This window comes from Komagataella phaffii, chromosome 3 (assembly GCF_000027005.1).
Source record: "Komagataella phaffii GS115 chromosome 3, complete sequence".
NCBI classification, from domain to species: domain Eukaryota; kingdom Fungi; phylum Ascomycota; class Pichiomycetes; order Pichiales; family Pichiaceae; genus Komagataella; species Komagataella phaffii.
This window is the reverse complement of record NC_012965.1, coordinates 1,791,697-1,805,676: the sequence shown is the minus strand read 5'-3', so window position 1 is coordinate 1,805,676 and position 13,980 is coordinate 1,791,697. Positions and strand designations below refer to the sequence as shown.

Sequence of the window (13,980 nt, the reverse complement as noted above, 5' to 3'; positions counted from 1 at the left end):
TCTTGAGATTCCAATCTACCTATTTCGTGTTTAAGTACTATTTCCCAATTAGGAAATTTTCACTTCTACTTGGTAAAATCACATCAGAACACCAGTCATCACAGTTCCAAGATGTCGGATTTCGCGAGATCAGGGCTATTGGCGTGATGAGGTGTTAGATTCGGTGGGTGATTTACGCCCTAGTTTCCTTCATCCTTCTTTCATTTGTCACCAATGCCTAAAGTTTTCAGTGCCAAGGTCAAGAATATTCTTTCTGGAGACACCCTCGTGCTGACTCCTCCCAATAACGCCAGCGGTTCCGAAAGAGTCTTATCATTGGCTCATATTCATGCTCCACGTAATGGTGAACCATACGCTTTCGAATCGAAAGAACTGTTAAGGACATTATTGATTGGAAAAGTGATCAAGTTTTGGATAACCTATACTACTAGCACTGGAAAGGAATTTGGTGATATTTCTGCTCCAATTTTTCCGAGCTTGGTGGAGTATGTGTTGGAAAAGGGAGGTGCTAAACTAAACGATAAGTTTGACGATGAAGAATACGATCATCTACGAGAAATCGAAGAGAAATCCGCGGCAGAAAAGGTGGGACTACACGCGGATGACGTACCGTCCATCTCTGTGCTTTCAAGTGTACCTAATGATTCAATTGGCGAAACATATGACAGTATTATCGAAAGAGTAATCTCAGGAGACAGGCTCATTGCTCGCATCATTTCGAACGATAAGGAGCACATTATTTTGCCTATACTAATTGCAGGTGTTCGTGCTCCTAGAACTGCCTCTTCGGACCAACCTGCTGAACCATTTGGAGAAGAAAGCAAAATATTTGTGGAAACAAGATTATTGGGCAAGTCATTGAAAGTAACTCCCTTAGGCAACTCATCCTCTGGAATTCCAGTGTGCAAAATTATTCATCCTGCTGGTAACATTTCTGATAGACTTTTGGAATCAGGCTTGGCCGAAGTCTCGGATTGGCAATCCACTTTGGTTGGATCTCAAGGTATGTCACACTTCCGAGAACTGGAGAGAAAAGCCAAAACTAGTGGCCAAGGTATTTGGAAACAATCCTCCGACTCTGTCGTCACCGCTCCTAGATCTACTTCAAACTCTTTGAAAATTGGTTCAGTCTTTAATGCGACTATTTCTCGTATTATCTCCGCTGATACCCTTCAACTGACCCTGCAAGATAACTCAGAGTTAACAGTTCAGTTAGCTTCTTTGCGTGGTCCCCGTCAAATGGATTCCCCAACATTTGTACCAGTTGCACGTGAGTTTGTACGTAAGCTGGCTATTGGCGATCATTCAAAAGTCAAAGTAGAAGCTATCAGACCAAAAAGCGAGCAACTTGAAGAAAGACCTTTGGTCTCTATTACGTTGAGTAATGGAAAAAATCTGTCTACTTTAATAGTTGCTGCAGGCTATGCAAAGGTGATCAAACACAAGAGAGGTGATGACGACAGATCTTCCGACTGGGATCTTTTGGTTGAAAAGGAGGCTGAAGCTATCTCCAAGAAACTGGGATTGCATGGTAAAACCCCTGATGCTGAGAGGATAGTTGACGCTAGTGAAAAACAAACCAAAGCCAAAACGTTCTTCAATTCTTTGCAAAATAGGTCGCGTATTTCTGGTGTCGTAGAACACGTATCAGGGTTTAACAGGTTTAAAATACTTCTCCCAAGGGAGGGTCTCAAGTTGACCTTGGTTCTAGGAGGCCTCTCCAATAGCTCTGTTCCAAGAGATTCACCTTTGTACAAAGAAGCCTCGAGTTATGTTTCTCAAAGAGCTGCTCAAAGAGATGTTCACTTTGACGTCTATGGAATGGATAGAACGGGTGCATTCATTGGTAATTTGTACCTATCAAACGAGTCAGTTCCGTTACAGCTAGATTTGTTGGAACATGGATTTACTGAAGTGCACGGGGGTTCATTAGCACAAACCAAGTTTGAACGCCAATTCTTGGAGGCTGAAAAACTAGCTCAAGAGCAGAAGGTCGGTGTTTGGGAGAACTACGAAGCTGAAGCTCAACTTGAAGAAGTCATCGCTCCAGTAGAAAACCTGACAATCGATAAGAAATATCTAGATGTGATTATCACTGATATTTCTGATAATGGAGCCGTTTCTTATCAGATCTTAGACTCTAATCAAGCAAAACTTCCTGCATTTATGGAACAATTCCACGCTTATTTTAGGACCAACAAACCGTCATTGTCAAGGCCACCCAAGGTAGGTGACTATGTTGCTGCTAAGTTTTCGGAGAACAACAAGTATTACCGTGCAATTGTTACCTCAGTTGACAAAACGAACCATACTTATGAAGTAAAACACATTGACTATGGAAACACCGACGTATTAACATCCTCTTCCTTTTTGCTTGCATTACCTTCTCAGTTTGATGCTAACAGTTTACCACCCCAAGCTCATTCTGCGCAGTTATCGTTACTGAAGTTACCGCCTAGCCAGCCCAAGGATTATCTTTCGAAAGCACTTGATTACTTTGCTGATCTGACAGCTGGTAAGAACTTAGTTGCTTGTGTGAATTTCCCCAACCCAACTTCCGATATTGAATCCGATGTAACTTTCTACGATGGAGAGAAGATTAAGCAAGACATTGTTTACCCTATCAACAATGAGCTTGTACGAAATGGACTTGCAATTGTTAAAAAGCAGCTCACACCAAAGGAGAAACTCCTTTCAACAGAGTTGGAGACGTTACAGAAACTGGAGGCAGATGCTAAAAGGAACCATTTGGGATGTTGGGAATTCGGTGATATCATCGAAGAAGACCTATAACCTTCTGTATATACAAGTATATCCATATCACTATATACAAGGGATATATTACCTCATTTTTTGATAGATGGTGCAGTTCCTTCGATGAAATTCATAATCTCTTCGATTGACTGATTAGCGATCACTGGATCTGGGGTAGTTTCGTCCGTACTAGTAGTTGCCTTTTTCTTTTCAGCTGACTTGGAAGACTTCTTATTAACACGTTCACCATTCGGCTTCATTTTTTGCTGCTCTTGAGCAGTGATCACAGAATATTTAGTCAATTGTGACATCAATTTGTAAATCCATGCTGTAGTAGAATCATCGATACCAGCATTCTTTCTGAAAATTTTGTAAGAAGTTGACACATCGGCAAGAGCTCCCTTAAAGTCTTCCAACAGAGTCTTAGTTTGACCACGTTTGAATAATTGGAGAGCGGTAATGGTGGAGTCTTCATCGTTGACTTTGGCACTCAACTTCAGAACGTACTCTAAGACGGCCAAACATTCAGCATGGAGCCCTAGGTTCTGCAAGTTTGAAGCGACGCTTTCCAGCGTGCTGATAACAGTAGGGTGTTCCATCACAGATATAGTTTTCCACAACTGTAGAGCATTCTTGTAGATCTTCAGAGAGTTCAAATAGTCCCCATTCTGATTTTCGAAGTAGCCGCTACTGATTAGGGCAAGAACAGTAGAATATGAGTCAAAGCCTGCAGTCCTCTCGGTCAAATTCACAGATCTTCTACTGAGAGTTGCAGCTTCTCCGAACGAGGAAAGTTCCGCATAGTTTTGGGCCAATAAACTGTAGGCGTCAGCAACCTCTTTATGAACTGGACCGTACACTTGCTCATACAGAGTAGTTGCCTGATTCAGAAGAGCAACTCCCTGTTCGTTCTCCTTCTTTGCAATAAATGTTCTACCACTCTCCCAGACCTCTTCCACCAGAGTCGAACGGAACGTGGATTCTTTAACGATAGGTACGATGGCCACAATGTCATCAACCGAAAATACTCCAGTAGTGGTGATATTTGTGGAGACTTCGGAAGCAAGTTCTTTAGTCTTCCTGCCCTTCTTCGCTTGTTTAGATTCTGGAGTTACCTCAGCTTCAGTAGATCGAGCGGCAGTAAACTGGTAGTTGCGTCCCTTAATTTGGAGACCAAACTTGGTACTAATTTCACGAAGAAGGACGATCTCGTTAATTTCTGTAAACCAAGTATCAGGAATAATGTATCTGAATCTTACATAGGCCTCTTTACTAATTAATTCAACAACATCCTTTGAAGTCCATTGGGTGAAAGAAAGATCTGCATCATAAATGGACAAATTCTCGTCAACGAATATCTTAGGTTCTGGATTGAATTTTGAACCCAATAAACAGTTGAAAATATGAGTGATGACATAAGGGGCAAAAGGAAGCGGCAAAGAAGCGATTTGTTTTCTCAAGAGGTGCTTCGTAGATCTAGCAATAATTTCTTGGGTAACCACAGTAAGAAGAGACTTGAGAGAAGATTTAACAGGGTAGAAGTCAGCTCTATCAGTTGTTTCTTCTTTAGAATCTTCATTCGATTCCTCCTTTGGCGAGTCTTCGGATTTTTTCTTTTGTTCTTTGAGCTGCTTTCTGGCCTCAGCCTTCTTCTTCTCTAGTGCTTCGTTTATTCCTTCTATTTTCTTTCTGGATTCGATGAGCTCATTTTCATACTTATTCAAACGATCGACAATCATGGAAGCGATCACACCCAAGTAACGAATGTTAATTCCTTGCGTATGCAAAAGAGTTGACAGATGGGCTCCGTCAATAGGAGTGATTATATTCGAATCTGCGATATTGTCCAAAAACTCTGGAATCAAAATTTCGGTAACAAACTTAGACACTTCACGAACTCTGGATTCATCCTCTTCCAATTCCTTTAAATCTTCTGGTGAAGGAGCTACAGCTTTGTTTAAGGAAAAAGCATCTGGATTCAACGTGCAGGCATCAGGATCAATAGCGATAACAGGCTTTTTCTCTCCACCTTTTTCAGATGCAGAATCTTCAGAACTTTTTTCCTCTAGTTTTTGAGTTTCATTGTTTACCAAAACGCTGACTTGCCTTCTCCACCATTCCTCAATGGCTTCGTGCCTTAAGGTGACTTCTCTATGAGGATAAGATGAATCTGCATCTGGATTATAGTGAGCCTCAATGAACTCAATGTCCAAAGGACTAGTTCGGTACAAGTCCATAATGTAAGAACGACCATCGTTACCCTTCATTCCTTTGGTTTCGATGGAAGTGACTAGGCTGGTAGACTGGGATCCATCCTTTGTCCAGACTTTATGTTCTTTCAAATGAAAAGCTTGTGCAATTGGTTTGAGTTTTGGTACAAACTTTTCATTACTTGACAACCGGGTATTAGCTTCTGACCCACCATAAAGAACATCTGATGGAGATTCAGATTCAGAGTCACCGTCGGTATCGGATGCGACCCCAGTGAAAATTCCTGGAACCGGAGTTTGACAAAGAACTCTCTGCCCACAATAATCCACAATGGCAGTGCAAAGATGACAAACGTTACTCACATCTAACCGGTTGAGATAACGAATGGAAGCCAAGTCTCTATTAGTTGCTGCCCTGGCAGCTTCATCACCACCAGTTTTGGCAAATTGTCCCACACCATCAACGGCCAAAGAATAAAAGATACCGTTTCGAAGGAATATGTGCTCTTCAGGCTTGTTTTCAGGGTTCAAAGGCAGAAATTCTTTGTTGACGATTGAAATGGCAGTCTTGATTGCAGCTTCAGTGAAATCGGCCGAAGTTTTGTTTAGCAACCGTTCCCTGAGGTTGCGTTCTTGAAAAGTTGACTTGGGCATCTCACGGATATTTTGATAGTCATCGTTCCAGTCTCTAATGAGATCAGCACCGTCAATACCACCGTCAACATACAGAGATTGAGTCTTTGCCAAATCAGGATGAGGGGCATCTAGTGGCAAATCTACTATCCATGGATTAGCAAGAGTAGCATTAGTTGCCGGTTGATAAACCGCTGAGTCGAATTTGGCCAATAGTTCTCTATTTGCGACCAACTGCCTATTCAAAGCGGGAGAAAGATTGTTTAACAAGGAAAGCAATGAATGCGACTTGTTGACTCTTGGCTTTCCCTGACTATTAGGCAATGTCTTTGAAGAGCCATCAAATTTGGCAAAAGTGGATTTGTTCACAAAAAAACCAGACACATGAGAAGTGATATGGTACACTTCTCCTTCTATAGTTTGAACATAAAGATACAGTAAATCACCGTTCAATTTTTGTCTCGGAGTGGGCGGGTTCCAAGAGGACAGTACGATAGCCTCGACAGCTGGTTTCAAAGACAATTTGAGACTATTGGCGTGCGCAGTCAAGGACACCTTTTTAGTATCAGTCTCAAAATCAAAGAATGATTTTACAAATTCAGAAATTGGCCTCTTCTCCTCGTCTGAAAGCTCAGGTTTCTTTGCGGATTCTTTTTTCTCAGTTTCTGCAGTAGTGTTTTCGGTTTCCTTTGCTTCTTCGGTATCTTCATTGGGACTTTTGATGGAAACTGGATCCAAGTTCAGAAGGGCGAAACGAGAGCTTCCAGCATTCACACCAAAGTTGGAAGATCCAACAGGCTCCAGATCAACAACATTTCTGACATGTTTGATATGTTCTCTGGCGTCCCTTTCGGTGTACGCCATCTCTTTTAGGACAAGTTCTAAAACTTCAATATCTTCCCCCTCTAAAAGCTCTTCTAATGTGATCTGCGAGTCGAGCTCGAAGCCTTCAAGTGTGGCCAGTTTGAAGCAAGTAAAGCAGTTTGTCGTGGAAAGAGATGTGATGGTGCTAGCTACATCTTCAATTGAACCAGATACTAAGGACTGGAGTTCAATCTTTTCCTTCTTCCCCGGCAAATGAATGAGAAGTTTAATTACCTCTAAACAATAATTGTTAATAAGAAAAACTCGGAATAATTGATATCTTTATAACCATATGATACGAACCTCTTTTTGAAGTCTTTTCTTCTGTATTTTCAGTCATTTGGTCGAATAGGAGAAACCAAAAAAAGAGAAGAGTGGGTGATGACTTTCGATTTTTCAAATCTGGAGAGTTGGGGAAAAATCGCTGGTTGGGAGCCCAGCATGTCGGGTTCAGACGGAGACGGAGGCGGGTGTGGAGAGTCTGCTCGCGAGGATAGTATCAACTTCACTCAGGATGAGGCAATAGGGTAGGGGGAACTCAGTTAATGCCTTAACGTTCTTTCATCTATTTTCATTATATACATCGGACTCTTTAGTTCTCACAGCCCCAGCGACTTTCTGACTTGTTCTCTGACCATAGCATCAAATTTTGGTCTGTCATCTCTCCATATCTTGCACACATCTATGTTGGCACCGCTTTCAACATTTGGTTCAGCCAGCATGCTAGCTACACTAAGTAGAATCTTCTCGACGCTTTGCACCGGAGACCAGCGTTCTTCAGGTCGTTCGTATAGCAATGGATCATTTCCTGGAGGATGTAAGATTGAAATGCAAACCGTTCCATCCGCATAAATATTTGGGTGAATCAATGGTGGATTGAACTTGAGTTTGGGCGGTGACAATGGGTAATCCTTAGGAAATGTCAATTGAGCAGAGAATACCCCATTCTCGTATGGAGTATCCTTTGGTCCCTCTATCAGACATTCCCAATAAAACAAATCATCTTCATCCAGAGGGCCCGCAATTATCCCCTCAGGGGCATCACGGGATAGCTGCTGGTATTCCTTGAATAACCGTCGTTGAGCGGTTGATTTGGGAGGCATCTTTGGTCTTAGCGTTCCAATTGGTATGACGCTTAATCGCTTGATTTTGTCTGGCTCCTATGCACCTCGCTTTCCACCCACGCTCAACTCGTAAACGACTTACCTGCATGAAAAATAAATTGAGCAAATTAGATAAGCAAAAAGAAAAATTGGGGCAGATTGTTCAACGTTTATCTTTGAAGGGTTCTTGTCTTTAAGGAGGGATACAGGGATACAGTGTTATGATCATAGTAGACGGCGAAAAATATGCGTGTATACGTTGTATTAGAGGACACCGATCTTCCACTTGTAAACACGCCGAGAGACCTCTCATGAAGGTGCGGTCAAGAGGAAGGCCATCCCCCAGTTGTAACCACAGAATAGCCATATTGAACGAGAAAACGCTTACCACAACAGAGGTCAAAGAGTCCTGTTGCAACGGAGAACACCAAACCAAAGTTGAGGACTCGCCGGATCCACCGAGTTGCTGTGCGAATACAAACGGAACGGACTCTTCCTCCTCAGAGAACAAAGCGAGGAACTGTTGTTCAGGAAGTGGGAAGAACGCTGTGATTATCCTCACAGCCTCTGACAAGAAGGTGATACAGAACACAGATGATCAATTACAATTGTTAGAACCGGAAAAGAGGGCTCGGATTAACAGGAAATCTTCCCCGGGAATAAAAACAGAGAAGGTTTATGAAGGGTATCTGGCGGATGGATGTAGTGTCCCTGGAAGTTGTGCTTGCGACCCTGAATCTTGTAACTGTCCTTCATGTGAAGTTCATAACTTGAACTCAACAAAGAATCATGTTCAACCGTTTGGTCCAGTAAAATTAGAATCTATTGGTACGCTATTTTCAGAAAAGGATCACAACTATCAACCAGAGAAACAACAAACTATAAGCAATAACATCACCATTGAAGATTTGAACGAGTGCTGTTGCCCGGATGATAACTGTCATTGCTTTAATTGTGCAAAGCATGGAAACATTAACGGTTACCATAATGGATTAAGAATTGCGGACTTTGAAGACGAAATGTTCCGACTGTCATCAGAGCATGAGTCAACGATAGACAAGTTTCTCCAAGATCTTAAAAAGTCTTTCGATTCAAATTGCATATGTGCCAGTAGCCCCTGCACCTGTAAATCTCTGCCCTTGTAAATCCCTAAAAGCTAAAAGCCCTCTAATTACTACTGTACATACTCTGTATTTTTGAAAAGTTACATATTAATATTACCAGTCATCATCTTGATCTGATTTTGGTATCAGATCCAACTTTCTTAGAACATAATTGGCTTCTCTTTGACCGCTCAACCAGGCCCCATGAACTGCTCCAGCTCCATCAAAAATAGTGTGCTCTCCGGCAAACCTCACATTATCAAGACCTTTGCTTAGTTGAATTATTGGATCCATGGGGTCATCTCCAGCAAGACAGGCTGAATATGATCCCCTTGAGAAGGGATCCACACTCCAGTTAGAACTCACAATGTTGACTGGATCAGGGATATTTTTTTGGCAGACCTTTTTCCAGATAGGTTTGAAGTAGCCCCAAGAAAGTTCCGGAGAGGACTCTAAATGCTTTGTCAATCTTCCTTGGGTAAATGCCAACAGTGCAGGCTTCCCAAACATTCGATGTAGGTTCAAGAATAAAACTGGAAATTCCCAGGTTTCAGGAATTGCGTTTATGTTCGTCTCTTTACCAGGAGTTGCAATTGAAACAATCCTGTCAGGAATACTTCTATCCCAATAAAGTTGATCGAACTCAAAGATAAACTTTCCTAGAAACCCGAAATGAATCTTTTTCAACGATTGTGTCAGCAATTCAGGCAGGCTAGGCTCCCACAATATGCTACCTTCTTCATTGGGACCTAATTGAAGGATACTTTGCGGAACTGTAACAATGACGAAATCATACTCCTTGACACCTTCATTGGAATGAACTTTCACTTTCCTTCCACCACGTTCTATCCGATTCACAACACATTCCAATCGAACACTAGACTCAGGGATGGAAGAACGTAGAGAGTCAACAATTTGGTCGTAGCCACTTTTATTATAACAATTTCTTCCAACATTGTCAACTAGTGCATACTTACTACTCATCTCATCCCAAGACACTCCATGCCATAGTTCCAAATCTCTAAGCATTTGTCCTACGTAAAGTTGCTGTTTTTCTGTTAAGAGACCTTCTTGCCTGGTCAAATACGACTGAACAGTGTCCTTCAAAGGTACATCAGTTAGGTTCAAATTTTCAAAGTATCTCAACTCAATATACTTGCAGGCTTCAGCTTTGACCTGTTCTAATTTTTCATAATCGTAGTCCAGCACTCCTTCATCTTCCAAAACGTACAATGGTTTGCCATCATCATAAACAAGCTCATAATCTTTACCGTTCTTCTTGTCGGCGACGACCTGGTCGAATAGCTCGTTTGTCAAGGTGTCATGGAATCAAGAGGCTCCAAGATCGTATGGGACACCATGAATTCCATCTCTATGCGTTTTGATTCTCCCTCCAAGCCTATTTCTTGCTTCCAAGATTTCAATCTTGAGCCCGTGGTCATTGAGGACTTGGGCACATTTCAAACCGGAAATCCCACCTCCAATGATGCCAATATTCATCCTGTTAGACGAATCTACTAGCGCATTCCAAGTTTAGTATATTTTCTGACACCTCGAACGCTCTAATTAAACTACTTAAGAATCCTCTATTAAAACCATAACCAAAAACAGTTGTAGCAAACATAATACTTCAATAAAGGGATGCCCGGTATAATAGTATATAGTAGGCCGAGTAAATGATTATTATTCCAATCAAATACTGAGAAAGAGGCTTATTCTGAGATTCTACGCTGCTCCTGTCGGCGGCACTGACCAATCCTTCTGAAAAAGACGAGATAATCAAAGAATCTGCAACTGAAATTATAAGCATTAAGAAGACAAATGCAAAGAGATGAAATATCATTAAAATCCCCTGAGCTTTGCTAAATATTTGCAGTTGGTGATAAAACTTTTTCACTGCCAACTGAGTCTCATCACGGTCTGATTCAATGTCCGTAGAAGTAGTAGTTTGTCCAGAGGTTTGGGATGGAGGCATTGGAACATCCATGTCCCTAGTAGCCTCTTTATCTAGATGAATATTAGTACTCTCATCCTCGGACTGAACACGTTGGCTCGCAAGTCTCTTGGAAACCGTCAACATAACATGAAAGAAAAATAAGACCACCAAGCTTACACTAATAAAGTTGGTAGTCACTATTCTCCAGTAAACAGCTCCGGAATAATATGCTTCAACTTTATGGTATAACTCATTGAATGCATCATAGTAGACGAAATCATCAATGTTGGAGTAAGTGTCCTCTTCAGAGTGCAATGTCTCAAACAGAAAAAAGTACTGCGCTAGCTTATTGAATGTAAGCTTATTTCCCGGATCATTGATAGTCGCATTTCTATCCCAATGAAACCTGAAGGGCATTCTATCTTGGTGAAAGTTTTCAAAGGTGATCTCTTCGATGTAATAACGAGGAGTCTTCACCCGACCCTTGTAAGAACAGGCCAATGTGACAGAATCATCATGATTGCAAGATACTTCCAAGTCACCTTCTTCCAGGAAAACTGGTTTCATGGAAGATTCTAATTTGAACAGCGGCGCTAGTCCATGGGTTCGATTCCCGTAGTCAATCTGATTGAACGGAGATCTCTCAAAGAAACTGGCATCGCTTGGTTCCAAGTCGTTCTTTTTGAAAACTAAAGAGCTCATGAAACTGGTGTTATACTGTTGAATCAGAAAAAGGATCATCAAAGCCAGTGCAGCTGATACGCAGAACATTGTAGCGCTCCATAGTTGAGCATTATGTTTGGTGTAATGGTATCTAATATTAAAAGTCATTGATAGCCGATTGCAATGTTGCTAGTTTCATGGAAAAAGACGATGACAAAGGTACCGTTGCCGTCTATATCTGGTAACACAAACACCCTCAGAGGCTTGCATGATGACGTGAGGGTAAATGGGGCCATTACCAGCGTATTAAACGAAAGAAGCTAATTTGTCCCTCCTTCTAACGTTACAATCCATAATGATAATTTCGCATGCTTTAAGTAGTTACCTAATCCTTCATGGTGGACATTAGCGCAATTGGTAAACACATCGTTACTTAGTACATCAGTCAGCATAAGTTTCACCAGCTCTCGCTTGTCATATTCGAGCAGTCGATTCTTCCATCTATACATTAGCCATTCCTCATATTTCGGACCCTCTCACACTCTACCTCGTTTTGTATCTGCTGTTAGCTTTGCAATTACCATTGGATTATGGAATTGGACCCATGGAAGGCACTAAAACAGGCCTCTTCCTTGGTATCGTCAACTGACATCAATTACTCTAAGATACTAGCTGCCAAGAAGTCATTAGAGCTAATAGGCGGAAAGGGTGATCCCATATCGACGTTATGTCTGTTAGCCTCTAATGGCGACTTGGCGAAATTAGCGTCTTTTGTCAAGGAAAATAGACATCGGCTTAACGATTTGGACAAATCTGGTTTGTCTCCGCTTGTTTTTGCAATTTGTTTCAATCACCAAGACTGCATGAATTTGTTAATTTCTTCTGGAGCTGACGTAAACCAAGAGGATTTACTCCTGGGTTGGACCCCAGTTATGTGGGCTACTTATTTGAGTCATCAGCCCTTAGTGACAGATCTGCTCTCTGCAGGCGCCGATCCTCTGAAGAAGTCAAGCAAGGGCACAAGTTGTGCAGTGGATTTGGCGACCCCCGGAAGTGAAATGTTCAATTACTATCAGACACACGGCTTGCTGTCCAATACTCATGCATCCGATTTAGTTCCATCAGATAATAATTCTTTGCACAGCTTGTCAAATGATTTGGAAGATACATCCTTCAGTCGTGAAAATACACTTTACAAATCCTCTAACTTCAATCCCGCTGACGAAAATCTGGACGTGTTGGTGAGTGGTAAAGATCAACTATTTGACTTTAGCGTCATACTTCCGGGACAGTACGTTCAATTTTTTGATGAGAATATACCACAGTTGATTGACTATATCTTCTCATTACCTGAGAAGTATTCTCACAATACCGTGTACCCTGCAGCCATAGTATATCAATGTCTTCGATATGCCAGTTCGAAATTAGAAAGTCCAGGCCTAGTACTGAATTTCCTTCGCCTCTTTCTAACCAGAGTTAGAACTTTCAGCAACTCCACTGGTGGTATCACCACGCTCGAGGACGCAAACAATTTGGATATTTTACAGATAAGTTACTGGCTTTCGGTGCTGAATTTTGTTTACTACTATCTATTGAAGGACGGTGCATGCCAATTTTTTGTTAAATACCCAAAGTTGTTACAGGAACTAGTTGATTGCATACAAGCAGTGCAAAGTCAATTGGCTTTCAGCATTAACTATAAATTAAATCTGCTGGTTGACGAGTGCATGCTTAATTATCATAGTGTCCCGGATCTGGACAATGTTGTATTCAAAAGTGATTGGAAACTGTTCAAAAACAGAAAAAATATACACAAATCAACCTATGAAGAGATCATAGAAATGTTATATCCACCTTCGGCCAAAGAGCAGATGAAGCCATCACCGATAAAGGTGATACAGACTTTAGGTGCTTTAATGTACGTGCTAGATTTGCATAATGTCAATGAATTGATGAAACAGCAAACATTGTCACAAGTGCTTTATTGGTTAGGCTCAACAATGTTCAACAAAGTTTTGTCTACAAAGAAATATCACACCAGACTTGTAGCGATGCAGATCAGATTGAACATCTCCACAGTGGAAGACTGGCTAAGAACGAATAATCTTAAGCCTCACAAGCTACAGAGTATGACTTTTCAAGACGAGGGATTTCCTGAATCGATTGTTGACAATCAAATATCCCTTCGAAACGTCACAAGGTTTAAGAGTGAACCCAACAACTCAAATGACTCCAGCTTCTACTACAGTAATTTATTCAGCATCGGCAAACACATGCTTTTACCCTTAATAGAACTCCTGCAGTTTATTCAAGTAGCCAGCTCATTAGGAGATGAAGATATGCTTAGGAAAACATTAGACAGTTTCAAGACTCTAACCCCAGTTCAATTACTGAAAATATCAAAGAGCTACAAATATGAGATCGAAGAGCAAAGAATTGACAAGAAATTGAACATCTTTCTAAAATCGATTTTAGATTCTACCAACTATCCCCGAGACAAAAACGTTCATTTCAAGGGTAATGAAGAGAAACTTCTGTTGAATGAGAATTACATCTCCGGAGTGGTGCTCCCAAATCTTCTAGAACTTACCAGACTGTACAGTTGTGATGATCATGGAAATTTCAATGATGGCATCTTTAGTAGATTCCAACCCACGCTCCCTCTCGAAATTGAAGACGATCTTTTCAACATTGCAGAGCAAGAGCGAGATATG

General features: G+C 41.3%; 5 protein-coding genes across 5 annotated transcripts; 2 read left to right on the top strand and 3 right to left on the bottom strand.

Annotated features, from left to right (window-relative positions):
* Window positions 1-213: 213 nt before the first annotated feature.
* Window positions 214-2,793, top strand: PAS_chr3_0926 (Hypothetical protein; the record flags this gene model as incomplete). The annotated part of the gene is made up of 1 exon (XM_002493118.1): window positions 214-2,793. One exon carries the CDS (start codon window positions 214-216, stop codon window positions 2,791-2,793), a length of 2,580 nt encoding a protein of 859 aa, XP_002493163.1.
* A 53-nt stretch (window positions 2,794-2,846) lies between these two features.
* On the bottom strand, window positions 2,847-6,801 carry PAS_chr3_0925 (uncharacterized protein; the record flags this gene model as incomplete). The annotated part of the gene is made up of 2 exons (XM_002493117.1): window positions 2,847-6,697; window positions 6,765-6,801. 2 exons carry the CDS (start codon window positions 6,799-6,801, stop codon window positions 2,847-2,849), a joined length of 3,888 nt encoding a protein of 1,295 aa, XP_002493162.1.
* Window positions 6,802-7,060: 259 nt separating this feature from the next.
* On the bottom strand, window positions 7,061-7,564 carry PAS_chr3_0924 (Ubiquitin conjugating enzyme, involved in the ER-associated protein degradation pathway; the record flags this gene model as incomplete). Its single annotated transcript, XM_002493116.1, has 1 exon — window positions 7,061-7,564. One exon carries the CDS (start codon window positions 7,562-7,564, stop codon window positions 7,061-7,063), a length of 504 nt encoding a protein of 167 aa, XP_002493161.1.
* A 221-nt stretch (window positions 7,565-7,785) lies between these two features.
* Window positions 7,786-8,709, top strand: PAS_chr3_0923 (Copper-sensing transcription factor; the record flags this gene model as incomplete). The annotated part of the gene is made up of 1 exon (XM_002493115.1): window positions 7,786-8,709. The coding sequence occupies one exon, from the start codon at window positions 7,786-7,788 to the stop codon at window positions 8,707-8,709; it is 924 nt and encodes a 307-aa protein (XP_002493160.1).
* A 72-nt stretch (window positions 8,710-8,781) lies between these two features.
* On the bottom strand, window positions 8,782-11,434 carry PAS_chr3_0922 (Polyamine oxidase, converts spermine to spermidine; the record flags this gene model as incomplete). Its single annotated transcript, XM_002493114.1, has 2 exons — window positions 8,782-9,972; window positions 10,781-11,434. 2 exons carry the CDS (start codon window positions 11,432-11,434, stop codon window positions 8,782-8,784), a joined length of 1,845 nt encoding a protein of 614 aa, XP_002493159.1.
* Window positions 11,435-13,980: the final 2,546 nt, after the last annotated feature.